The sequence below is a fragment of the Passer montanus genome, unplaced genomic scaffold (genome assembly GCF_014805655.1).
Source record: "Passer montanus isolate IOZ18808 unplaced genomic scaffold, ASM1480565v1 scaffold27, whole genome shotgun sequence".
Classification (NCBI taxonomy): domain Eukaryota; kingdom Metazoa; phylum Chordata; class Aves; order Passeriformes; family Passeridae; genus Passer; species Passer montanus.
In genome coordinates, this window is record NW_024367372.1 from 1,035,709 (window position 1) to 1,060,226 (window position 24,518).

At 45.2% G+C, this 24,518-nt stretch overlaps 1 protein-coding gene across 2 annotated transcripts in view; it reads right to left on the reverse strand.

The window, feature by feature from the left end:
• Nucleotides 1-24,518, reverse strand: part of TMEM260 (transmembrane protein 260) — a 33,198-nt gene that overhangs the window by 2,758 nt on the left and 5,922 nt on the right. Inside the window, exons 3-13 of one of the 2 annotated variants that reach the window (XR_005627868.1) lie at nt 24,127-24,275; nt 11,566-11,743; nt 9,542-9,655; nt 7,547-7,726; nt 4,805-4,845; nt 4,369-4,452; nt 3,891-4,008; nt 3,465-3,640; nt 2,088-2,259; nt 1,066-1,203; nt 86-239 (exon numbers count right to left, since the gene is read on the reverse strand). Coding sequence is in view for 1 of the 2 variants with exons in the window: in XM_039712903.1 (XP_039568837.1) it covers nt 86-262; nt 1,055-1,203; nt 2,088-2,259; nt 3,465-3,640; nt 3,891-4,008; nt 4,369-4,452; nt 4,805-4,845; nt 7,547-7,726; nt 9,542-9,655; nt 11,566-11,743; nt 24,127-24,275 (1,538 nt within the window). In the remaining variant the exon portion in view is untranslated. Of the gene's footprint in view, nt 1-85; nt 263-1,054; nt 1,204-2,087; nt 2,260-3,464; nt 3,641-3,890; nt 4,009-4,368; nt 4,453-4,804; nt 4,846-7,546; nt 7,727-9,541; nt 9,656-11,565; nt 11,744-24,126; nt 24,276-24,518 lie in introns of both variants that reach the window. The other variant, XM_039712903.1, reaches the window with a different exon arrangement.

The following is a 24,518-nucleotide window of genomic DNA, read 5'->3' on the forward strand; positions in this document are numbered from 1 at the left end:
ATTTCTTTAACACTGCAGTAGGTGTGGCAATGCTGCTGGCAGAAAATGATGAGCAGGAAGGAGCAGAGGCTCCTCTGCCTTGTACCTGCCATAGTCTTCAGTCCAGTTATAGAGATTCCTTGTGAGACGAATCCACTCTGCTGGGTCAAACACAGCCCCAGAAGGAACCAACTTTTCACACGTCCCCCAGGGCCACAGTGAGTGGCTCCTTCTCCAGGTCGAGTCCCCTTCATGAAGACCTATGCAGACAAACACTTCCTTACTGCCAAAAAAACCAACAGAGAGAGCAATGGTGAAGCCACCTCAGAGACCATGGGCTACCCCGTGTCCCTGAGCAAACCAAACCACACCTTTTGGGGCACCTTTTGGGGCAGTCTGGAAAACAGAATTCCCATCTGCCCATCCTGAGCAGCTGGCACATCCTGTCCCCTTCTCCTGGACCTCCCAAACAGGCCAGAAGCTGTAGGAGAAGCCCATTTCTGCCCACTGGCACCTGGCTGTGCTCCTGTGCCTCCCCAGCCTCGCAGGGCTCACCCCAGCTAGTCTAAATGCAGATGCTATTCTTATTCGTGTGAGTATCTAATCCTTTCTCCACTCTTACTAAGCTATTTTTATATGATGATTATTCCTGGAATACATTCATTCTATGCTAATCAGTTGGCCACAATGTTCACAAAGGAGAAGCAGCAGCAATTTGCTCTCCAACCATCGTCATTCTGAGTACACAGGAATGTTCCTATTCTCTGTGATGAATTGTATTGACAACAACAACAAAAAAATCATCAGTAAACACTCTGCAGATCACCTTTTTTCCCTCTCCTTCCTAAAAACCAAACCAACCTCAAAACAACAGGCAATATTATATCCGGATGGAGTTACTTCTGCAGAGATATTTTGCTTTAATTGCAAAAATAATCTCACCACCGGGGAGGAAGTCAGTGGAGAAAATTGGTCTTTTGGATGCAGTACCAAGCTGTTCCATAAACAATTTCAAGAGGAAAAAAAAAAGGTCAGAGATTTTAGGAAAGCTGTTACATATGAAATAAATGCTTACTGTTTATTTACTTTGAGGAAACGATGGAGATTAAAGGCGAGTGTCCCGTCGGGTAATGTTCCTTCCACAGGATTCCACCGGTTCCCAGGAAAATAAACACCAGGTAAATGCTTTGCCAGCTTGGGTAAATACCACCCGTAAGTCATCATCTGGAATAGAAGCCATTGTCACCATCTGAACAGCCATCAGAAGATTTGCATCCAGAAGAAATGGTTTCTGCAGGAGCAATGACCATTTGCTCAGGGATGTCACCAACCACGTCAGCAGTGACACGAGAGCAGGCTGGGTCACCACGGTTAAATAACAGCACCAGACTGGGTCACCATGGCCAGACTGGGCCACCATGGTCAGATCACAGCACCAGACTGGATCACCATGGCCAGACTGGGTCACCATGGTTAAATCACAGCACCAGACTGGATCACCATGGCCAGACTGGGTCACCATGGCCAGACTGGGCCACCAATGGTCAGATCACAGCACCAGACTGGGTCACCGTGGCCAGACTGGGTCACCATGGTTAAATCACAGCACCAGACTGGATCACCATGGCCAGACTGGGTCACCGTGGCCAGACTGGGCCACCATGGTCACACCACAGCACCAGACTGGGTCACCGTGGCCAGACTGGGCCACCATGGTCACACCACAGCACCAGACTGGGTCACCAGTGCCTTTTGATCACAGGTACATGGTCCTCACTCCACCATAAAATAGCCACTGCTGGTAAGACGCACAACAGGGATTTGGTTTGGTTAAACACCAGGAACTGGGTATGCAAAGTTGCAAAGACAGGTGTGAGGATGATGTGGCAGTGGAAGTGTGGGTGACCCATCCTGTAATTGTTTGTTTTCCCATTTCTCACTGAAAAAGGAATGTGCACATTCCATCCCAGGGTTACCCACAGTTCTTTAAAAAAAACATCAATTTTATTAATTTCCACATCATGAGTTTTAAGAGACCTTCTCAAAGAACAACTGAACTGCAGCTGATGTCTGAATCTGCCTTTCTAAACAGCACTTTCTGAACTTACCTCCTGGTCCACCAAGGTGACATCTGGCCTCATCCCCTCACAATAATGAAGGTAACGAAGAGCATTCCCAGGCAGGTCTCCTCTTAGCAGGATCACTGCTCCCGTTGGCATGGAGGACAGCACGTTCCTTGCAAACTTATCAATAACATAGTTGCTGCTCTGATCACAAGTGCTGAAGAGAACAGATGGAAAAACAGAATCTTTAAACCAGGTATTTGCATGGCTTTGCAGAAATTCAGGACAATTTTATCAATGGGCACCCACAGGGGAAACCCACCCTGGTCAGGTTGGATCACAGAGTCACAGAATGGTTTAGGCTGGAAGGGAGTTTAAAGAACATCTCACTCCACTCCTGCCATGGGCAGGGACACCTTCCACTGTCCCAGGTTGCTCCAGCCCCATCCAACCTGGCCTTGAACTTCCAGGAATGGAGAGTGTCAACAACTGAATCACTACAACAACTTAATATCTCCATTTCCAGAGAAAATGAGATGCAGAAAGAAAGCATTTAAAGCACAGACCCCCTGCAGAAAGCACCACCCACTACAGTTTTGCCAAAATACACACTAACTGCACACTTTCACCTTAATTCTGATTTCTTTTTGGGCGAAATCTAAAAATGTATTAGATGGTACTGGAAGTGCCAGTACAACAATGGTTCCATAGAGTATTTGAAATCTTCCTCATCCTTTAATGTTTCCATTAAGGTGGAAAACCCCAAGTTTTTGTAGTGTCAGGCAGAAGTTGGTTTACATGATCTAAGACTGGATCCTTTTCACTGAAGTTGTGTCCACATACTCCAGGTATGGATTCAGATGACACTTGAGGACAGGAGCTATGATTGGCTCACCTATGGACAAGCCTTTGGCAAAGGTGTGCCAAAAAAAGGATTCCTGAGGATGAAGTCTACACTTCCTTGGTCAGCCTGTCCCTGAGCATCCCTACCAGGACACTGATTCTATCCAAGTGACTGCATAGGTTATGGAATAAGGAAGCCCAAAACTACAGATTTAAATCTACAAAAATGGGGGAAAAATCAGAAAAAAACCTTCAGGGCACAAGGTAGTCTGAAGGAATGCAAGAGAAGTTTGGGCCACATGAATTCTGCAAACCTCCTTAGGAGAAAAAGCACAGATTTACAAGGGTTTTTTAGAAGTTAACGTACCTACAGAGTTTTTTTCCCTCAACCTCTGTGACATCCTCATTTACAGCCTGGAGTTGGTGACTCTGAGGAGACCAAACCAGGAGGTTCTGGAGGCTGTGAGCATGTAAGCTTAGGTGAGGTGTGAAAAGTGCCCTTCCCACTCCCAGCCAAGCACAGAAACCCCAGCAGCACCCCAGGTCACCCTGCAAGGCGACACCGAGGGAACTCCTCACCTGTAATTTGCCCAAAGCTGAGAAGCCACGAGGGCAAGAGCAGGAAGCCACTCCAGGCCTGGCAGCAGCCAGGAGCCCTCCAGCACAGTGCCCCTCCCAAGGCTGGCCAGTGTGGCCAGCCCCAGCCCTGCCAGCACAGCCACCACAGCACTGCTCTGCAGCCAGAACCGCTCCACCTAGGAGAGAGAATCCCACAACTGGTGTGGGGTTGGAGGGCACCATAAAGATCATCCCATTCCACCCCCCATCCCACACCTTCCACTAGACCAGGTTGCTCCAAACCCCGTCCAACCTGCCCTTGGAGCTGTATTTTGGCACCTTCTGGAGTTTCAAGACAAGTGCCTGCTGCTGGTCAGGTGGTTTTAAGGTTTTGAATGTTTCTCTCAAAAATTAACATGCCACAGCAACTTTGGGAGTGCAACTTACCACGCCTAGAAACAGAGGCTTTGTAACATCCAAATTTGCTCTCCAAGCAAAGAAAAGGGAATAAAGGCAGAGCATTCCAGTGAAGAGCCAGATCACAGGTGATTTCTGCTGCTTTTTCCTATTAAAAAAAAAAAAAGTATCACTCCTGAGACATGATGGAAAACAAAGCAAAAATTATATGTGCTTGTACTTGCATACCTAAATGCATTTAACACAAGGAGCTGATGAGTCTTTCTTTACCTTTGCCATCTATGACAGTTCTGTTTTCAAAGCACAAAGCCATCAGCATTTCAGGAGTTTTAAGCTTGCCACCTACCAAGCCACAGGGTTAGGGATATTTTGCTCTTAATAATTGATGACCACAGCCAATTGCTGCAATTTCTGCAGCAGCAAGCAGAAGGCAAAACAAGCTGCCCATGCAGGCAGTAAGAAAAATGGGGAAAAAAATGCACATTGAAGCAAATATTGTTCAACTTACAGCAGTGCTGTGCTCACACAGGCCACCAGTGCCAGGGCAAGGACAGGAAGGGAGAGCTCTGACTTCATCTGTGCCAGCTGGAAACTGTGGAGAAATTAAAGCATTTGTAACCCCAAAATCTTCCCTGCACTCAATGAAAGTGTCAGAAGAGACAGGGAATAAGCACAACAGAACATATTCCCATTCTGCTGGGATTGAGTCTATCAGAAATGGGACATGGGTGGGTTATATGGAAGAATTTTGAAGGGAAAATCACTGGGATGGAGGATTCAATGTTTCTCCTTCAGTGGGGAAGACAGAGGGCAGGAATGCTGTCCCTGTGCTGGACAGACATGGCCCAGCTCTGGACAGGGTGAGGAAAGGAAGGACAGGAGCCACTCTGGCCCAAAGGACAGCAGCAGCAACAGGTGAAAGGCACAGCCAAGGTGTTACTCACAGCAGCATCTCCCCCATGCTGGATCCTGTCTCGGACTTGGCCTGAAATAAAAACAAAGGAAACCCATGAGGAACCCACACACTGACTGGGTATCACCAGGGCAAGGAAAATCTTCTCATTTTCTGTTTGCAAGAAAGGCAGCAGCCTCTGCTCAAGCCTTCACTGCAAGGTGTTCTCCCACATCCCTGTTTTATGTGATGACACTGAGGGATTCACCCCCTGGACAAGCATTTCTTCAAGGTGCTGGCAACTCATTATCCTGTGATTAGAGCATGTCATATGGTTTAACCATGATCTCTGCTGTATCATGGAATCATTTGGGTTGGAAAAGCTCTCTGAGGTCATTGAGTCCAACCACTCCCCCAGCACTGCCCAGGCCACCACTAACCCATGTCCCTAAGTGTCACATCCACACAGCTTTCAAATTCCTACAGGAACAGGGACTCCACCACTTCCCAACTTCACAAATTTGTGGATGCTTTTTTTTCTTGTAGAGATCTACAAATAGATCCTGGATCCTCCTAGCCTGGACTGGGGGACTTTGATCTCTGTCCCTAAAATCAGAGACAACAGAAGTCTGGGACAACGTGCTCCTGCAGGTCTTGTAGGCACTACCCTGGGTTATGTGATTAAACAGCAACACTGAGTTTGCAAAGCTGTCAATCCCATAACTTTCATCAGCACTTCATTCACATTAAAAAAAAAAAAAAAAAGTCACACCAGCCCTTAAAAGCTTTGGAGCTGCCACTGGAATGGGCTGCCCAGGGCAGTGTTGGAATCTCCATCCAGCCTACTCCAATTCCTGACCATTCTTTCTGTGAATTTTTTTTCCTAATATCCAACCTAAACCTTTCCCGCCACAACTTGAGGCCATGTTCTCTATCTCCATGATGCAATTATTTGCTGTGACATCTCCCCACATCCTGAACAAGCTCAATTCCTCCTTGCTTACCAGACTTGCTCCTGTCTCCTCTGCCCTGACAAATGCAGAGCTGTACAAAATCTTTGTGAGATAATGAGAATTTTTATTGCAGAGACCTGCAATCCATGGCACAGGTCTGGGAAAAAGATATGCTGTGTGGAGGGGAGGAATTCCCTTCATTGCTGCTTGTTGGAAAAGTGGTGGCTACCAGATTAAAGATAAGGTGAACAGATTCAAGAGTTCTGAAAGGAATATTTAATCTCAGTAAAAATGGAATACCTAATTGCATCAGGATTTGATTAAAAAATAAGTGTTAGAGGATGGAGAGCCAGCTCACAGCTCCTGAAGCCCCACCTTGCTGGCAGCTGATGGCCTGGGACACATCCATCACAGAGATGACATTTCTGACCCATGGCTTACAGGTGGAACCCTCTCCAAAATATTTTCTGGGCTTTTTTTTTGACCCTGCCTACCCTTAAAACAGAGCTATGGGATGTAGAAGCTGTCTGTCCATCCAGCAGTGCTCTGGCATTATCCCAACTGGCACCAGGACCAAGCACTTGGATTTGGCTGTATTTATTGCTCCTGCTTCAGACAAGTTCATCCTAAATGTGATTTGTGGTGCAGGATTACACACAGGCCATCCCTAAGCCTCCTGAACATCAACTTGAATTCATCACATTTGATGGAGAGAGGAGTTAAGGGATTTGCATGCCTTGGTACTGCTCTGCCCGGTGGAGGCTGATTCTCAGGAGACAGCTGGGAACAGGACAACAGGGGAAGTCTCACAAGTCCCTCAGAGGCTGGACCTGATCTCTGTAAGAGTTTTTGGGCAGATTTAGTGGCAGCAGCAGGAATTTTCATGTCTTTTGACACACATGCTACAGCCACACAGCTCTCTGAGAAGGGTGGAAGGGCACAGTGACAGTGATGCTGTGTCACACTGGCTGCATGAGAAGGGTGATTTCTGAGGATCTGGGGCTTCTGGACTCCAGGGAGGGACAGAACATGTAGACCACACCTTTTTATTGTTTTGGGGGGTTTTTTTGTTTGTTTGTTTTTTGGGGTTTTTTTGTTTTTTTTTTTTCCTCCAGTGGTGTGATTTCCCAGCCCTGTGCTCTGAAAACTTGGAAGCAGGACAGACTATGAGGTGATGGGCTGGTGATTTCCTTGGGGAGCCAGAGCCCAACATTCAAGTCAGGGCAGGAGGAGGAGATGCAAACCCTACACTCTGAAAGCAACCACAGACTCTTCCCTCTCTTGGCAAGAGCAGAGACCTCAATAACTCAGATCAGAGGTTCCTGAGAAGCCTCAAAACAACCATTCACTTAAATTCAACACTAGTAAGTTAAGAGGAATAATTTAGAGCCCTCAAACCAACCACTCACTTAAATTCAACTTCAGCAAATTAAAGAGGAATAGCTTTTAAATGAAAACTGCTTGTGACCTCTTTAAATGTCTGAGTTAAAAATAGAAAAATAAGACAATATTCATCTTAAAAACACTATAAAATTGATGTCACAAACTCCCTCTGGCACAGTTTGTTCTTTGGGCTCCAACACACACAAGACACTCATACAGCTCCCAGGAAATAATATGGCTCACCCCATAAGGCAATGAGAATTATCTCTTTGCTTTCCCAGCCATGTGATTCATTCCCAGAAAACCTGACAGGTCAGGAGGTCGAAATCCAAAACGAATGCTTAAAAAATGAAACATTTTCAATTTCCTTTCCCGCGAGCCCTTAATCGTCACAAACAGAACACTTCTGCTGTTGCATAAGTGAAAAGGAAGCAATTTAGGAAGTGACCCTTGTTTACCAGATTGAATGTCCCATATTCTTCCCTCAGAAAGTGGGTCAAAAATCCTTGAAAAGTCGTCTGGTCTCCCCATGTCCAGCGGGCTCGATTGAGGTAGGACGAAGCCGGCAGATAGAGATAAGGCAGCAATCCAGCCAAAAAGCATAAACCCAACTTCAGCAAATGGCCTAGGGACAATTCCTGCACCAAAATATGTCATATTGCATAACAATGTTTATTTTAGTTTAATCACGCTGGAACTTCAAGAACAGATAAAGAAAAAACATCAAATATATTTACACAGAGCTGATCTCTCAATTTATAGTAAGTCCCTACAAAATGCTATGTTAAACCTTACGATTTTGTGGATTACTAGGAAACTGCATCAAACTGATCTCCTTTGCATGGCAGGGTGAAATTTAAGTGAAGCAAATAATATTAGCTAGGACTCATGAGTATCATACTCATTGCATCTTTCACATTTAAATCATGGCATGACATGCATAGATGGCTGAAGCACTGCAAGGCTGAGATAACCCACTTTGCAGCGATTAAGAGTTGGCTGGTTTTCCATCTGGCAAAAAAAAAAAAACAACAAAAACACCCCACATAAATGCTGCTCTAGTACAACTGCACACATCATCACCATCATCAGGAGTCAGTTTTGCCATTTCCTTGATCGTGATTACGCTGGCTAAATTGGATAGGCCAACTTTTGGGGTGGGATTTTCGACACTGCCTAAGGGGTCAGGGAGACAAGACTTTCAAAGGGACTTCTGTGCCTAACTCCTTTAAGTGCTTTGGAAAATCCCACCCTAGAATATTGCACGCTTGCTTTGTCGTTAGCCACTGCCCTGTCAATCAAAGCACTTCCTCAGCATTTGGGGTTACTGGGAGTGATGATCTATGGAGCAGAGAAAGGAGCTTGATAATGATGGTGGTCAAAGCTCCTTGAGAAGAAAGGTGGCTCATTTGTACTTTAAAAAAGCAGTTTTCCATCCATTTCCATCTTATTCAGTGGTTTCCTGCAGCAGGCACTACTGGGCTGTGCAAAGTATTTCCCAGGATTATCATATTGGCACAGCATTGTCTTTGCTGGAAATCACAGAGGTCTCTCTGGACCTCCCTGCTCAAAAAAAAACCCCCAAACAAACTACAAATATATTGCAGAAGTGATTCTTGATTGTGTTAATGGAAATACATGGCCAGAAAAGAGCGTTGCTGGGGATGCTGAAGAGATTTTGGATCAAGCTTGTCTGAATTGCATCACATTTCTTGCAGCTCATGTGCTTCACCCAGGCTTAGTTATGCCCTGTGCCACTCCTGAGAAGTGGCACACTTCTCAGGGTGGATGTGGCTTCTGCTGGTCACCACCAGGGAGCCAACACACAGCAACTCGTCTCCAGGGGAGCTGATGGCATGGGGAAGTCTGAGTTTTTACTTCCAACTATTATTTTAGCTCATAGGGTATTTACAAGCAGCTGGGGCAGAGCACTCCTGTGCCAGGGACACAAGGGGATCACAGATCACCAGCATGAGCAAAGACCTAAACTGTGATCAAAGAACCACAGAATAGTTTGGGTTGGAAAGGAACTTAGATATCATCTTAACACCCTGCCATGGATAGGGACACCTTCCACTGTCCCAGGCTGCTCCAAGCCCTGTCCAGCCTGGCCTTGGACACTTCCAGGGATCCAGGGGCAGCCACAGCTTCTCTGGGCACCCTGTGCCAGGCCCTCCCCACCCTCACAGGGAAGAATTTCTTCCTAATATCTAAATCTAACCTACCCTCCATCAGTTAAAGCCTCTTGTCCTATCACTCCATGCCCTTGTCAAAAGCCCCTCTTTAAACCAGACCCCTTGAGATCAGTGGCTGTGGTGTCAGACTGTAACTTCTGTGGGCCATGATTAATCACATACATCAACTTAGAAGTGACCCAAGTCCTGAGGGAGAAGAAATAACCCCAGCCTTAGAAAAACAGAGGTGTGAGTGTGTAAATGTCTATAAATACATACCTTCTTTCTGAAAAGCTGTGTGAGAACCCAGGGCACAACACAAGCAACATAAAGCACTATGGTGTGCTGATTGCACAGACTGAGCCCACAGCAAAAGGCACCCCATTTAGAGATCTGGGAGGGAAAAAAAAATAAAAATCACAATTACTATTTACAAGTTTTCAAAATCATCCAGAGATCAAAAAGATTCAGCACAGCATCCTTAGAGGAGAAAGGCAAATACACCAGTGAGCAGTGGTCAGTTGTAACACAGAACTCAGGGGACTTTTGATTTGTTACAGGGAGATTTCAAGTGTTTAACAGAAAACATTCTTTAAGAAGTGTCCAGCTGAACAGCCATGCCTCCATGCATACAGAGAACCTGTGCAGCATCATCATATCATAATGATGGGATGAGTCCAATTCCTGAACCCAGCTGCACAGGGGAGGCTGCCCAGCAGTTCACTCTGTGATTTTTCAGAAATGTTCTAAAATAAAGGCATTATCTAAATAAATATAATTTTCTGTAGCAGGAATGATTTTTTCCTCTTTGTTAGGCACAGATGGCTAAAGTCAGGGCTGCACAAACTTCCTAAGCCAAAGGAATTAAAGATGACACCTCATTATTCTAAAACCTCAAGCCTGTTCCAGTGCCCAACCACCCTCTGGGGAAAGAACCTTTTCCTGATATCCACCCTAAACCTCCCCTGCTTGTTTCAGCCCCTGGTGAGGGTGCTGCGTGAGATGCAAACACTTGTCTTGGTGTACTGATGGGATCACCTTGTAATTTTTAATTAAGTGCACAGCATTCCATGCTGGACACTGCCCTGCCATGGAAGCACCTTGCCGTAAGTTCAGAAAAACCTTTGTGGGTGTCAGAGCTGCCTGGCAGAGCTCAGAACCACCTCAGTCATTTTTTAAGTACATGGATGAGCTCCAATATGATGTCTGTATGACCATCTGATTTATGAAAAGCACTGCAAGCTTGCTGTTGGCAGCCTGGCTTCTTCCAGGCGTGGGATGCCAGACACTCCAAAAACCATTGGAACAAGCTCCTTAACTGCTTCTGAAAATCTAATTTTGAAAATCCCATTGGAAACTGGGCATATGTAACATGGGAGAAAGCTGGAAAATGCCCAGCTCCGTGTCTGTGGAGTTCAGGTTGTGGGGATCTCGGGACGCTGCTCATTAGAAAATAATAATAATTGTTAAAAAATCCAATGGTAAAACACGGTCTCTGTAGCCATTGATAAAACATGTTATTTGAGAACTCATGAAGCTGAGTAAACTACTACTGCAGACTCCTGAAATTCTAGCCTAGCCCGACAAAAATCCCTTTATTCACACAATTTACAGGAGTCACAGCAGGCAAGTCTGTCGGAGGAAAGGAGATCAGATGTTCGGGCAAACAAAAGTAGAAAGAACAAGACTGCTGAGCAAAAATATCATTTGGCTGACTAGTCTGCTTATAAAGTAGAAAATACAGCATGAAATTTAAAGTCTCTGTGTTTAACAATGCCATTATTTTAGGGGCACATTTAATTTCAAAAGAAAAAATGATTGAAAATTTGCTCGTTCCTGTTTTTGAGTTGGAACCTGGTTTCTGATTAGATGAAGTTTTCTGTATAATATACCCATTTACCCCCAAGAAAATTACCAATTCTTAAAACAAAACCTTGAACGCTCACAGCCTAGTTTGTGTCTTTGATGCAGGATGAACTAAAATGTTCAGACAGAAATTATTTTCATTTTCCTGCTTCCATCCTGTGAGTATTAAATAAATCAATCCCAAACCCATCCAACAGGTCCCAACTCAATCCTTAAGCAAAGTGGGCAGGGTTTTTTCAATGTTTGTCACTTTTGAACATCCAGGTAGGTCACAGATGGACCCCACCCAGCACAGGTGCTGAAGCAAGACCCAAAACTTGGCCTCTTTATTTAAACAAAACTAAATCAGCAGTTAGTGAACAGGAAATTAAACAAACAGGTGCAAACCAATTACAAAAAAAAATAAAGAACTATTCACTTTGCTTGAGATGTTTTACCTTTGATCTCTCTTTTGCAGTGGATGCCTCCTCAAAATGAGCAGTGAGAGCCATCAGCAGCCCCACAAACAGATTGTTTAAGCTGAAAACCTCCGCCGTGATGGACCACTGCCATGTTAGACGGGAAAATGAAAACACCCCCGCAGCAAGGATTCCTCCAGCATATGAGCCAGAAAGCCTGCAAACACAGATAACATGAAATCTTCTTTTCCAACAAAAAAAAAGCCTACTTTATTGTCCTTCTTTTTTTATTTTTTTTTTAAACCATACTGCAGCAGCAGCGAGTGCCACCCAGCACCCTGCCAAAATATTATATGGTTAAGATCTCCCTAATAATTTCTCTGCTAAGAATTGCCACTGGGAAGAGCAGAGCCTGTTTGCCAGCCACCCAACACCAAAGAATTTGCTTCTTCTTGCCATGAAAAACTTCCAGGATTGAATTTGCTTCAGAAATCCTGATGAGGGAAGGCCCAGAGGGTGCAGGGAGCCAGGGAGTCATGGCTTTAATGGGATACTCTGGAGGAGATGCCAGCAAGGGTGCAGCCTTCAATTCATCCAGGAGCTGAATTAAGAGTGGATTAGAGCTATTCAGGATGGACAGCATTGGCAGGGCTTTCCTGGGTGGGGGTTTGCTGTCCTGGGGATTGCAGCACCCACAGTCCTAGCAGGGAGAGGTCAGGAGTGTGGGAAATGGGTGCCAGCTCCAGCAAGAGGGAGGGAGAGGGTGAAGCACCCATAGCTGGGATGGCTGTGAGCCCAAAGCTGGCCATCCCTGTGACTCCCAGATGGGATTATGGCACGTTCCCCACGGAGCTGCCTGCCCAGCTCAGCTGGATGCTGCAGCCAGCACAGGCAGCCCACGAGGTGGAATTCAGGAAACCCATTCCACCACAGTGCTCTTCCCACCCAGCCTCACTGGGAGCAGCTCTGGCTCTGCCTGTCTGGAAGCCCTCTCCTTTAGGAAGTCACCCTGAAAAGAGGCAGTGTAGGGCACCACAACATGCTCAACCAAGCTTTATCCAAAAATACAAATAGCTGTGGCTGTGGTCAAAGTTACACTCCAGAAATTCACTATTCCACTGTAAGACTCAGCTAGTCTCCACCACAAATTGGGTATTTTTCTAATTTCACCACAGACACAAACAGTTCCATTTAATCCTAACAATTCTAGCAGGTTTAAGCCAAAAAAAATTATAAACTACCCAACTCTTCATCAAGCTACACATGTGATTTCTACATGAGGAAGCTCCTGATAGAGCTCTCTCTACAAGGGCTCCTCTGCTTGGTTTGCCAGAGTACCTGAAGGTATCTGGAAAATAGGACTAATGATTTTTATCTCCTTTGTGAAGTATTTTGAGATCTGCACCTGCAGGATGTAGCCAAAGGGTGAGAAGTATGGAGTTAACATTGGGAAAAAAGGAAAACAATTCTGAGGTGTTCCAGGCCAGGCTCAAGGTGACAGCAAATTCAACATCAAGACTGTGGGAAGAAGTCTCAAGAAATCACCAGAACTGGAAAAAAAAAAAAAAAGAAGAAGAAAAATACCAGGAAAGGGCAGCAGGACCATGTGTAATTAAAAACCAAGAGACCCCCAATACATAAATCCACTTCATAATGTTCCTGTTTTGACTAAACCACTTAAACAGTTCAAACTTTTAGTTATAAAGAAACAACTCCATAAATCCCTTTAAAATTCTTGCAGTGACCTTTAAGTTCCCTTCCCACCTGAGCCATTCTATGATTGTTTTCATGATTCTGTGGACAGACAGGTCTGTGGGCTGTGCTTAGTTTGGGCTCCTGACCCTGCTCTGCTTGGTGAGCAAGTGTCCTGTGTCCCACATAGCTGGGATAAGCCTTTAAGCTTTGGGTTGAGTGGCTTTTGCTTAAGCCTGGTTTCATAAAACTCAACTCTCAGGTTTGAGACTTTTTGTCAAGAGGATGGGATTTCTTTCATCTCATTTGAACTCTCATTATATGTTTGAGTCTTTTCTGGGAAAGACAAGGAGAACTGGTGAATGATTGGGACATTTGCCTAAAGTGCTGCTTTTCTGAAGATTTTTGGAAAAGTTGTTTCACCTTTTTTTACCTTGCCTGTTCTAACTTAACCCATGGGCAGGGACACCTTCCTCTAGACCAGGTTGCTCCAAGCTCTGTCCAACCTGGCCTGGAACACTTCCAGGGATCCAGGGGCAGCCATAGCTGCTCTGGGCACCCTGTGCCAGGTCCTCCCCAGCCTCACAGCCAGGAATTCCTTCCCATATCCCACCTAACCCTGCCCTCTGGCAGTGGGAATCCATTCCCCCTTGTCCTGTCACTTCAGGCCTTTGTCCAAGTCTCTCCTCATCTCTCTTGGAGCTCTTTTAGGTTTTGGAAGGAGCTCTAAGGTCACCCTGGAATCTTCTCCAGGCTGAACAACTTTCCCAGGAAACTCATGGGAAAGCCAGGCTGCTGAGCCCCCTCTGTGACAGCCCATTTCATGCTCAGAGCACTAAGCTCCTCTAAGTACCACAGATGTCAAAAAACCAAACGGGAACATGTTGCATTCCTGAAAAACATCAAGAAAACAGCTTTGGGAAGTGCAAGCTGGAGACCACAAACCTGCCTGTCCACAGAATCATAAAAACAATCATAAAATGGCTCAGGTTGGAAGGGAACTTAAAGATCATGCTGTTCCAGCCTAAGCCATGGGCAGGGACAGCTTCCTCTAGACAAGGCTGCTCCAAGCCCCATCCAACCTGGCCTGGAACACTTCCAGGGATCCAGGGGCCCACTAAGCTCCTTTAAAGTACAACAGATGTCAAAAAACCAAACAGGAACGTGTTGCATTCTTGAAGAACATCAAGAAAACAGCTTTGGGAAGTGCAAGCTTCCCAAGACCAAGAGACCAAGTTTTTCTGCAGGGTCTGTTACCAGCAATGGAAATGATGGGTTTGTGAGTTTGCTGATTCAGAGGGAGACTCTCAGAAGTGGAAGCAATCAGAGCAGGTATCTCCAGAGGAGGATGAAGAGCACCTGGCAGAAGAAACGCAACAATCCACAGTGCAAAGTAGCACCAGCAGGACAAACAGAAATTAATCCCAGGCAATTGTCAGCGTGATTTTGGGATAAATTAAATCAATCCTGCCCTGCAGCTGGGGTAATGTGGTTCTCCAGCTCATTTTGATCAACATGAGGGTCTCCATGCTCCTCCGCCTCTGCAGCCTCTTGGAACTCTCCAGCACAGTGACAATGTGCCACATTTCTGCTGCCTCAGAGCCAAGATGACCTCAAATGCACACCCTGTCCAAGGAAGTGATAAAAAACCTCAGGCAAGGAAAGCTCAGCCACCTACACCACTCTGGACCAAAGACCAACCTAAAGGTGGAAAATACACTGATGTGTGTTCAGTGATGGAAGGCAAAGGGAGATCAAAGAACTCTCCAGAAAAGGCACAAAACCTAGAGTAAAACAGATTGGAAAAACCGAAAAAGCAAAGGGATGGGGCAGAGCTTTGAAACTAAGGTCAAGAACCCCAAGGCCAAGATTTTTTTTTCCCCCCATCCCTGGAAGTGCTCCATACCAGGCTGGATGGGGATTTGAGCAGCCTGGTCTAGTGAGAGATGTCCCTACCTATGGCAGGGGGTTGGAATGGGATGAGCTTTAAGATCCTTTCCAACTCAAACCATCCTGGGATTCTGTAATTCTCTAAAAAGCACCAAAAAAATTGCAAAGGAGTGCAGTGCAATCTACAACTGGAGATGTTGGTGACATGTTACACAAGGAAGCAGGACATTAGGGAGCCAGAAGATAATGGCTGCCTTAATTACAGGCAGAGAATTCTTGTGGTTAAGACAGAGTATTTTGTGGAAGAAGGTTAATTCAAGAGCTCAAGGAGACCTCCCATAAGCCCACAAGAGCTCAGCAACCCAGTGGCCAATGTGGAGACAGAGGGAACAGGATGAAGAGGCCATTTGTATGGAAGTTAAGAAGTTCTTCATGGCACGTGGTCACTTGTCTCACCAAAATCAACACCAGGCCTGCCAGTGACAATGCACATATTTCCTGCAGTGAAATATTTGGACAACAAGGAACAGTATCTGGACAAGAAGGAAGCACAGAGCCCTTGGGCTCAGACACCCTGCCTGGAACCTCACACTCTGCAATCTGCACTGGCTGGAGGGTTCCCACGTGTGTCATGGTTGGGAGAAGGAAGCATTTGGGGTTTTTTCCTGAAAATACCTTCCAGCTGCTTAACACTGTCTTTCCTTTGGACAGCAGATCAGGACTGCAGAGCAGAGAGCAGCAGAGAATTATCCTCACTCAACTTCTACTCGTGCTTCTGTCTTTAAACACATTTTTCGAAGAGAGTTGAGGTGCTACAAAACATGGCAAAGACACCCAGCAGCTGAATCCTTGACTGGCCTCATGGAAAAGCAACATCTCAGGAGAGCTTTATCCCAAAATTCTGGGGAGCAGGGAGGGTAGATGGCTGCTCCCCCAAATCCAGCTTGTTTCCCCAGTCTTGGGCCCAGGATGAGAAAGAACAGCCTCAGCACCAGAGCCAACTCACGGAAGAAGAAAAGAATCTAAGCCATGGCAAAACTGGGGAAAGTCTTCATGACCATCATCTAAAAACACACTCAGAAAGGACAGAAAGAGTCAGCAAAGGAGAGGTCACACAGTCCTTTCTGAGAAATACTTTCCCATGGCATCCCTAAACATAAAACATCCCTTTTCCCTTAGGAAAAGACTAAAAAAATAAATTATGATTTTGTTTTCTTTTTCAAGCATGCAAGTGAAAGAATGTGCTGCTGAGCCTCAGCTCCAAGGATGCAGCCAGTAGGAATTTGCCTTAATCAGGACTATTTTAGCTACAAGTTTTTAATTAAGAGTTTGCAGGAACATTTGGGAAAACTGAAATTAAATATATTAACCTGGGTTTTTTTTTTCAAGTATAGTTTTTAGCTTCTCATTTGTTGACAATCACTAAAACATGCAAGACTGCAATTTAAAATTTAGCCTTTCTTTTAAGTTTAGTAAAATTTTCCTTTAGCCAAGGTTACAAGTCATATGCCTTTAACAAAAAACTCCACCAGCATCTTTACTTTTTATTTATAAAATAAACAGTAGACATTCTCTATGTAATAATTCCCCAAAACGTATTAAATGATCGGCATAAAGCTACACATGGATGGGAACTGGAATTTAATTAAAATGTTTCTGTTAAATGCAATCTTCAGTGCACTGGATTCATTAAGAAAAGTAAGATAATGGGAATGGTTTATATTTGAAGCTGATGTATTTAACACTGGCAACACCTAACTGTACCTAGTGAAATAAGCTGATTATTTCTGCTTTCTTTTCCCTCCAAAACTTTATAGGCAGGAGATCTTAGCCTTGCATCTTTCATTAATTTTTTTTTAGGGAGTAGAATAATAAAAAACTCTCCTTATTTTTAAAATCTCCCCTAATTAACTAAATAATGGATTTAAAAAAAAAAATTCTGTCTGTCCCTGCACCTGCAGATGATGACCTTGATGTCAGTGGTTCCCTGTTCACTTCCACAGACTCCAGGTACATCACCAGTGACTTCTGTCTCTTTGCAGCAGCAATGTATTTTTATTTCAAGGCAGTGCACTAAAGAGTTAACATTTTGGATTTAAGAGGTTTGCTTGTTAATCAATCAATTTAAAAAAAACAACTATTTTTTTGATGAGGCCACACAGAAAAGGACATAGAAGACTCAACAACCAAGCTTCCCACTGATAAATTGTAAGTGTGCATGAGCATTGGCACTGAAATAGAAGAATTATTTAAAAATTAAAATCCAAACAGGAGTTTAGGGCTTAAGTAACAATAATCATCCCCCAAAACCCCAATCCCTCTGGGTTTGCCTGCCTCTCAGCCACAAACACTCCATGACAAAAGGCGGTTTCTCTTGCTCTCAGCGCTGAAGAGCCAGCTCAGGTACTACAGGGAATAGCAAACCAGATTTTATTCTTCCTCAAGGACCTGGAGCTCAATAGCCACTTAAGCCCTGCCCGCAGCAGGAGGAGGAGGAAGGAGAGCAGGGCTTGGCTCATCTCTCCTGGTTGAGCCCCATGGTCACAAGGAGCCAAGGGAAAAGAGACCGAGCAAAGAGGCAGAGCCACCATAAAATAAAACCAAAGCAGTCTGGTCACAACCAGCTGCTGTCCTTGGTGTGAAACGGGACTTCAGCATCCCACAGCTCCAGCATTCCCACAGACTGTGATTTCTGGGATGGGGGTGAGCAGACAGCATTCTCACCTCCCACCACATGGGATGCCTCACACCCAGCCAGGCACTGCCATCAATTCCTGACTCTTCCTTCTTGTAGTTATTTTATTGAAATGCCACAGTTTGGAGAGGGGATGGTCCAGGGTGGTTAAGGAGTGCTGAGCCAGTGAGGATTTTGGCAAAGGGGAGCTGGTCCTTGCACTCTCTCAAACACATCCTCCTAGACTGGAGGTGTCCAGTTGGGACACCACCTCTGAAGGATATTGTCTCTGCCCATCCCTTTGGAAACGTGGACCTGTAAAGGTCACCAGCACGTGCAAGAGCCATCTTGCACCCTATCCCTTGTGTCCTGGGGCAGAGTCACCTTGGGTCCTCTTGCTGGGAGGATCAAACTGCTCTGGGATGGCAGCAAGCACCTCTGTGGGTCTACACTGGGTCTGGACACCAGGGATGGCAAGAGCCCCCCGTGACAACTTGTCAGGGGAGCGAGGAATGAGACATCCAACCTCACACCTTGCATGCTCCAGGATGTCCATCACCACTGGAGCAGAGCCTGCCTGCAGCAGCCCCTTGCCAAGGGAGTTTGGTATTTAAATTCAACACTTCCATGCCAAGCTATTCCAGAGCAGCTCAACGAGTGGAACAGCTCATGACAGATCCATAAAATGCTCACAGGGCTGCACTGCTTTAAGGAATATCACCCCATACTCACATTTGAGTTGTACAAACTGTGCTTCCAGCCATTACAAATGAGAAATTCTCTCCTGGTGTCTTTGCAAGTGCAAAGGGTGTATTAGTTCAACCCATTATTTGATTCACAATCCTTGGAAAATAGATACACCTTTATCCCAGGCTCCTGTAATAACCAGCGCCTGCTTCCAGCAGCCAAAAAACCCCAACCCGCAGTAGGAGCCGACTTGAGCTATTTAAATGTTTTATAAGTTGGCTTTTTCTTTTTTTTTTTTTTTTTGGGTAATTGCAGAAACTTTTCCTAATCTGACATTTGTTAAAACCCCTTATTAGAAATTATGCAGCCGCATAAAAAAAAAAGAAAGAAAAAAAAAGGAGTGAAGGGGGGGGGCGGAAAGGAAGGAGTTGAGGGGGGGAGAAAAAAATAGAATAAAATATAAAATAAAATAAAAATGAGCTGGCTTCACAATTACCAAGTCAGCCCATGCAGCCCTTCGCTATTGTACGAGTGGCATAAACCCCCCGGCGGCCTATCAGCTCCCTGGCAGGCAGGGGGCTGCGCTATTCAAAGCGAGAGATACAAGCTGCAGGGCAAAAACCTGGCAGCTCCCATCTGACCCCCCAATCCCCGGCTGGTGACAGCTCCAAGCTCCATGGCAAATTAGCCCTTCTCACATTACAATTGCAGGAGACAGATTCCATTAGCGGTATCTGAAATTGAGTGGAGAGCTGCTCCGTTATCAGACTTGACTCATAAGCGCCGCTATTAATCAGAGCTATGATAGCATTTATATATTTCAAGCTATCTGCCGCCGCTGTGATATTCTGCTACAAAGGGTTGATGGGACTTAGGGAAGGGAACAATGGAGCTTTCTGGGAAAAGCAGAGTAAATCAAGAAAGTCTGTGACTTCCGCACATTCTGAAGGGATTGCGGTTTACATAAATTTTCTCCCAATTGGAGATTGAGCTCTTCCTCATCTTACACATGGGATTTAGTTGTCACTCAATGGTAACAGCTGTGAAAAGGTGAAGCGGCCCACCGCTCAGAATATTGCCTCCGCTTTTAAAGCAATTAACCCATGAACAGGAGGATACCTGGTGATATCAAAGGGATTAAGCCAGGCAGTGCATTATTAACATTTCCTTGAACTAATTCTAACTCTGACTAGCTGTCAGAAAAGACTCTTCAGTCTTTTTTTTTTTTTAAAAAGAGGTTTTTTGCCCTGCTTTTCTTCCCCCCACCCCTCCCCAACCCTTTTCAAAATGAAGCAGAGTTACTGCAGCCTCGTGTGCCTACTTTAGAGCCAAATGCAAATGAACAGATTTGGCAGCGTCTTCAAACAGACTGAACTCAGCGCCGGTTTATTCTGGGGACAAGTGGGAAAAAAAAATAAAAATAGATATGTGATCAATTAGCCAGGGGTCACAGCAGATTTTCTAAAAGCAAATTAGTACCTGAGTACATTCCTTTCTTCTCTCTCACCTAAAACTTTGTAACTACTTCTCACTAAGCACAGCTGCTTCCCCAACGCCCAAGACGTTCCTGCTGTGCTACAACAGAGATAATCTACGATAATCTGGAATCTGGAAAAATCCAAACACGCCCTCTAAGGAGATTCCTCCTTCCCCAAAGCCCAATTTCTTAATTTCCCACTCTGGTTGAGCAGGCACTGACTCCTCTCTCATCCCTCCATCTTCCCCAAGTCATGTCCATAAAAAACGGAGTCAAACTGTTCTCAGGGATGAATCCTGCTCTGGCAAACCCGTGTACCCAGGGGCATGGAGCATTTCCTCACTCACCAGGGGCAGAAGACAACTTTTCCCAGCACTGGGCAGTTTTAAGGGAGCATCAGCCATGGGGCCCCTCTGGGATGGCCATGAAGGTCACTGATGGTCCTCCTTAGGGACCTTCCCACAAGAGCTCCAGGACACACACCCCGGGAGCCAGAAAGCTCAGTGCCATCAAGAGGGTCAAGTGGCACTCCCAAAACATCCCTATGATTTCAAAATGATGGAATTATTTTGATGATTTCATTATCCAACATGCCTAATTCTCCTCTTTGCTGGCGGTGGGAGAAAAGCTGGCTCTGGGTTTTATAAACACTCACAATTCATTGTCTGGAAGTTTTAGTGGGCAGGGAATACACACATATATATATGTAAATATATATGTTTGTATAATGTATTAGTACCAAATTTAATATGATACCCAGAACAGCAAGCCAAAGAGATGTGAATTGCTTAATTTAATGCAACATCCTCCCTCTTTTCAAAACCCGGTGTCCAACTCAGCCAAAGTGAAGCTGGCAAAAACTTCCTACAAATACTTGGGCAATGACACCATTTACTCTGCTACTGCTTCTGCAATAAAACAGCTTTGTGTATTCAGAAACCCCAAAACAGCCAAACTATGAAAGGTATAGACTGAAAAAAAAAGCACTTCGAGCAGGGGAAAGCTTCCTATTTCTCTTTGCAGCAGAGAATGCAAAGAATGCATCCCCTGTGCAGAAAATGACACTTTGGCAATCATATTATAAGAAGATAATTGGTTTACTTTGTAAACTTGCTATGCTTTGCCTCCCACAGTAAAACAAATAAATAGTTGTTTCAAGAAACAATCCTACAGCCGCACTTGCTGAGTCCTGAAAACATAAAGCATCTCCCCCTCCTTCAAAGCAAAGATGAATTATTTGCCTCAGTTACAAGCAGTCCGAGAAAACTCTTTGTAAATGGCATTTTATGATAATTACAAGCAATTTATTAAGACTGTGCAGAGGGGGGGAGAAAAATCCATACTTGAGAAGTAACTCAAAGGAGAAATGGCTCGTTCAGTGATAGTCTGGATTACTGACAAAAAGCCTTTCTGCACCAATGTGCTGCGACATAATTTCACTTTGAGAACAACAATCCAGGCTTAAAAAAATAATGTAATTAAAGGAGTAATATCATACACTGCAACACAATAAAATTAACAAACAGACGTGATGCGGCGGCCGCTTCCTCTCAACCCCAGTGTGGAGCATCCCGCCAGCCATCACCTGGCAAAGGAGAAATCTGCTCAAGGAATAAATTCCACCCTAATCCCACACGTGCCACAACATCCCAAACACCACAGAGGGAACCACAACTCTTCTCCTTAAGCAATAAAATCATCCCGACCTGCCGAGGAATAAACTCCGGGAAATGACTCAAACAAAAAGAATCGATGGGGAAATTAATTAAAAAAAAAATTAAAAAGGGAGAGATTTACTGTATGGGGATGTTGGGAGGGAGGGAGGGAGGGAGGAGGCACGGGGTGCGAGGGTAAACAGCAAACGCTGCCCGGCTGGCGGGGAGAAAAGAAAGGTTTTAGAGGTTAAGTTCAGGTCAGACGACAAATGAAATCGTAACAACCCAACTGACATTGTATAATGTCTTCTTCACTCGATCAATAGGGCAGCGTCAGCCCCATTTCCATAGAGATGGCTTCCTCCCCGCTGGAGGGTGGCTATTGTTTGAGCAGGCAGATTTGCCACTTGAACCGTGTTGCTCCCGAAGGATGTGTACTTCATCAATTATTTGTACTCCTAACATCTACATATTTTCATATTAACATCCGCGTTTCACGCGGCAAGAGGAGCAGGTGCTGATTTTGCCACTGGTACCTCGTAGGGGTCACCCCACCAGATAATTTTATTTACACACAAAAATAAGGGGGGATTTGATAGACTTGTTTAGTCTCTTTGTGAGGACGGACAAACCCGGTTTAAAACACACCACACCACCCTCAGCTACAGCTTCAAGCAGACAGTGCCAGTGAACACTTTCTAATATTTTTCTTTTAAAATAAATAAATGAAAAAGCAATAATTTTTCTTTTTTTTTTTAGCCAAATGAATGTCCCAAAAAATACATCCACTTTAATGTGCTTGAAATGAAAAATGTAACATTGTAATTTGGAAATAAAACTGACCTTAGAATTATTTTTAAAAAAAAAAAAGCAATCACTGTTAGGCTGAATAATTGATCCTGTCAGTATCTATGAAATAATTTCTGTAAGTCTTAATAGTTTTTATCATCTCTCGCTTCCACGTTTTCTGTTCCTTCATGCAAATTCTAAATTTGACAGAAGCGCCGTCTTCCAAATCCAATTAAACACCAACAAAACACCTAAACCTTCAGAAGTGCTAAAGTAATTCCCAAAATAATTCTCAAATTTAGCCCATCATTTCTCTCCTGTATCCTTATTTCTATAAAGGAACGATTGCATCATTTCCAAAGCACAAAGTGGGCACCCAAGGAACTGTCACATACAAACTAAAAACTGGGGAAGATCTTCCAAATAACTGCAATAATGGGAATAACCACCATTAAAAAAGAAATCAGAACCAAATATAGAAAACCTTTAGCAACTGCTTGCAGGAGTTTTTAACAGAATGGAGCTGTGCTCTGATGCTGCACCGAGCACTGTGCACGGGAGGGCAGCGCCACTTCCAGCTTCCCAAATAGGCTGTGAAATACAGGATATTAAATTAAATAACGCCGACTTAATTACATGTATTAGCCACAGTGAAAGCAATCACTTCAAATGCCTACAGAAATATTTAGGAACTACTCAAGCAATTCCAGTAGGTGTGCTTTGGAGCTGATGTGCAAAAAAGCAACTCCTCTTCAGCAGAGAAAGATGGACCCTGTGGAACAAAGTTTAAGCGAGCTCAGGGCTCTCAGCCTGTACAGAATCTGCCCCTCACCACCTCCCCATTTATTCCTGCTTTTATTTCTAGGTTGCTGGGAAGGTTTCCCTAAGGGGTGGCTCTGGAAACGGGTGGGAGAAAAGGGCTTTTGTCAAAATAATCCCGGTGGTCTCATCGCGAAGCGCCCCGATACCATTTGCAGCCTCAAAACATGCCCTATTTTCCCTGCAAAAGAACATCAGAAATTGTTTATGCGGGTTGCCATAATCCTCTCAAATATGGGTCAGGCTGAGGTTAGGAGCAGCCAGAACTTGCACATCAAAGACGAGCAGGGTTAACAAAAACCCCACAACCACGTGAGCATCCCGATTGTTCCCTGTCCTCCCAAGGTTAGAGGTGCAGAGAGGAGGCTCTGGACATCCCTCCCCAGCCCGGAGCTGCTCCAGGGAAAAGCAGGGATGCTCTCCCTGCTCCTTGGGTACCACGGGCAGGCAACTGCCCACCCACCTCCGCCGGGAGCTGCAATTAAACCAAGTTCACGGTTTCCCGATAGGTGAAGCTCATCCTGTTAATTTAAACAGACCATCTGCATCTTTCGAGAACGACAAACTTCATTAGTTCTGGTTAGTTAAACCGAGCGGTGATTTGTGATAATGAGCCTGAACAACCTGTCACGGCTGGGCAAGGGAAAGGGCGCACTTTTTATTATTGCTATTATTATTATTTAACAGAAAAGAAAACGGGGGGGGAAAAATATAAAAGAGGGGGAGGCTTTTGTGTGGGAAAGAAGGTCAAATTCAGATTAAGTTGCTGTTAGGTTAATCAGAGGAACTAATTAGGGAAGGGGGGCGGGAAACGCCGGTCCAAAGGCCAGAAGGGAGCAGAGGGAGCCTTTGGGAATGTCCCGAGCCGCCAGGGAAGCACCACGAAGCCAAGGAAAAAGCACCCCCGAGGACTTTACCTGAAAACCGTGCAAAAAAGCAAAGAGGCAGCAGCTGCTCCCAGCAAGCCGCAGAGGAGATTGACTCGGAAGGCGGGGGAGCCGCCGGGCAGCCCCGTGGCCACTTTGGCCAGCAGCGTGAACAGGGGGTAGCCAGGAGGGTGGGCGACCTATGGACACAGGGACACGGGGTTGGAAAGGGGGAGAGGCTGGGAATGAGAGCAGGGCAGCCCCGAGCGGCTCCGCTCCCCGAGCCACCCTCGGTGCCCATCCCAACCCTCGGTACCCATCCCAAATCCCCATACCCATCTCAAATCACCACACCCATCCCAACCCCCAGAGCCCATCCCAAATCCCTTTACCCATCCCAAACCCCAGTACCCATCCCGACCCCAGCAAGATTTTTTCCTCAG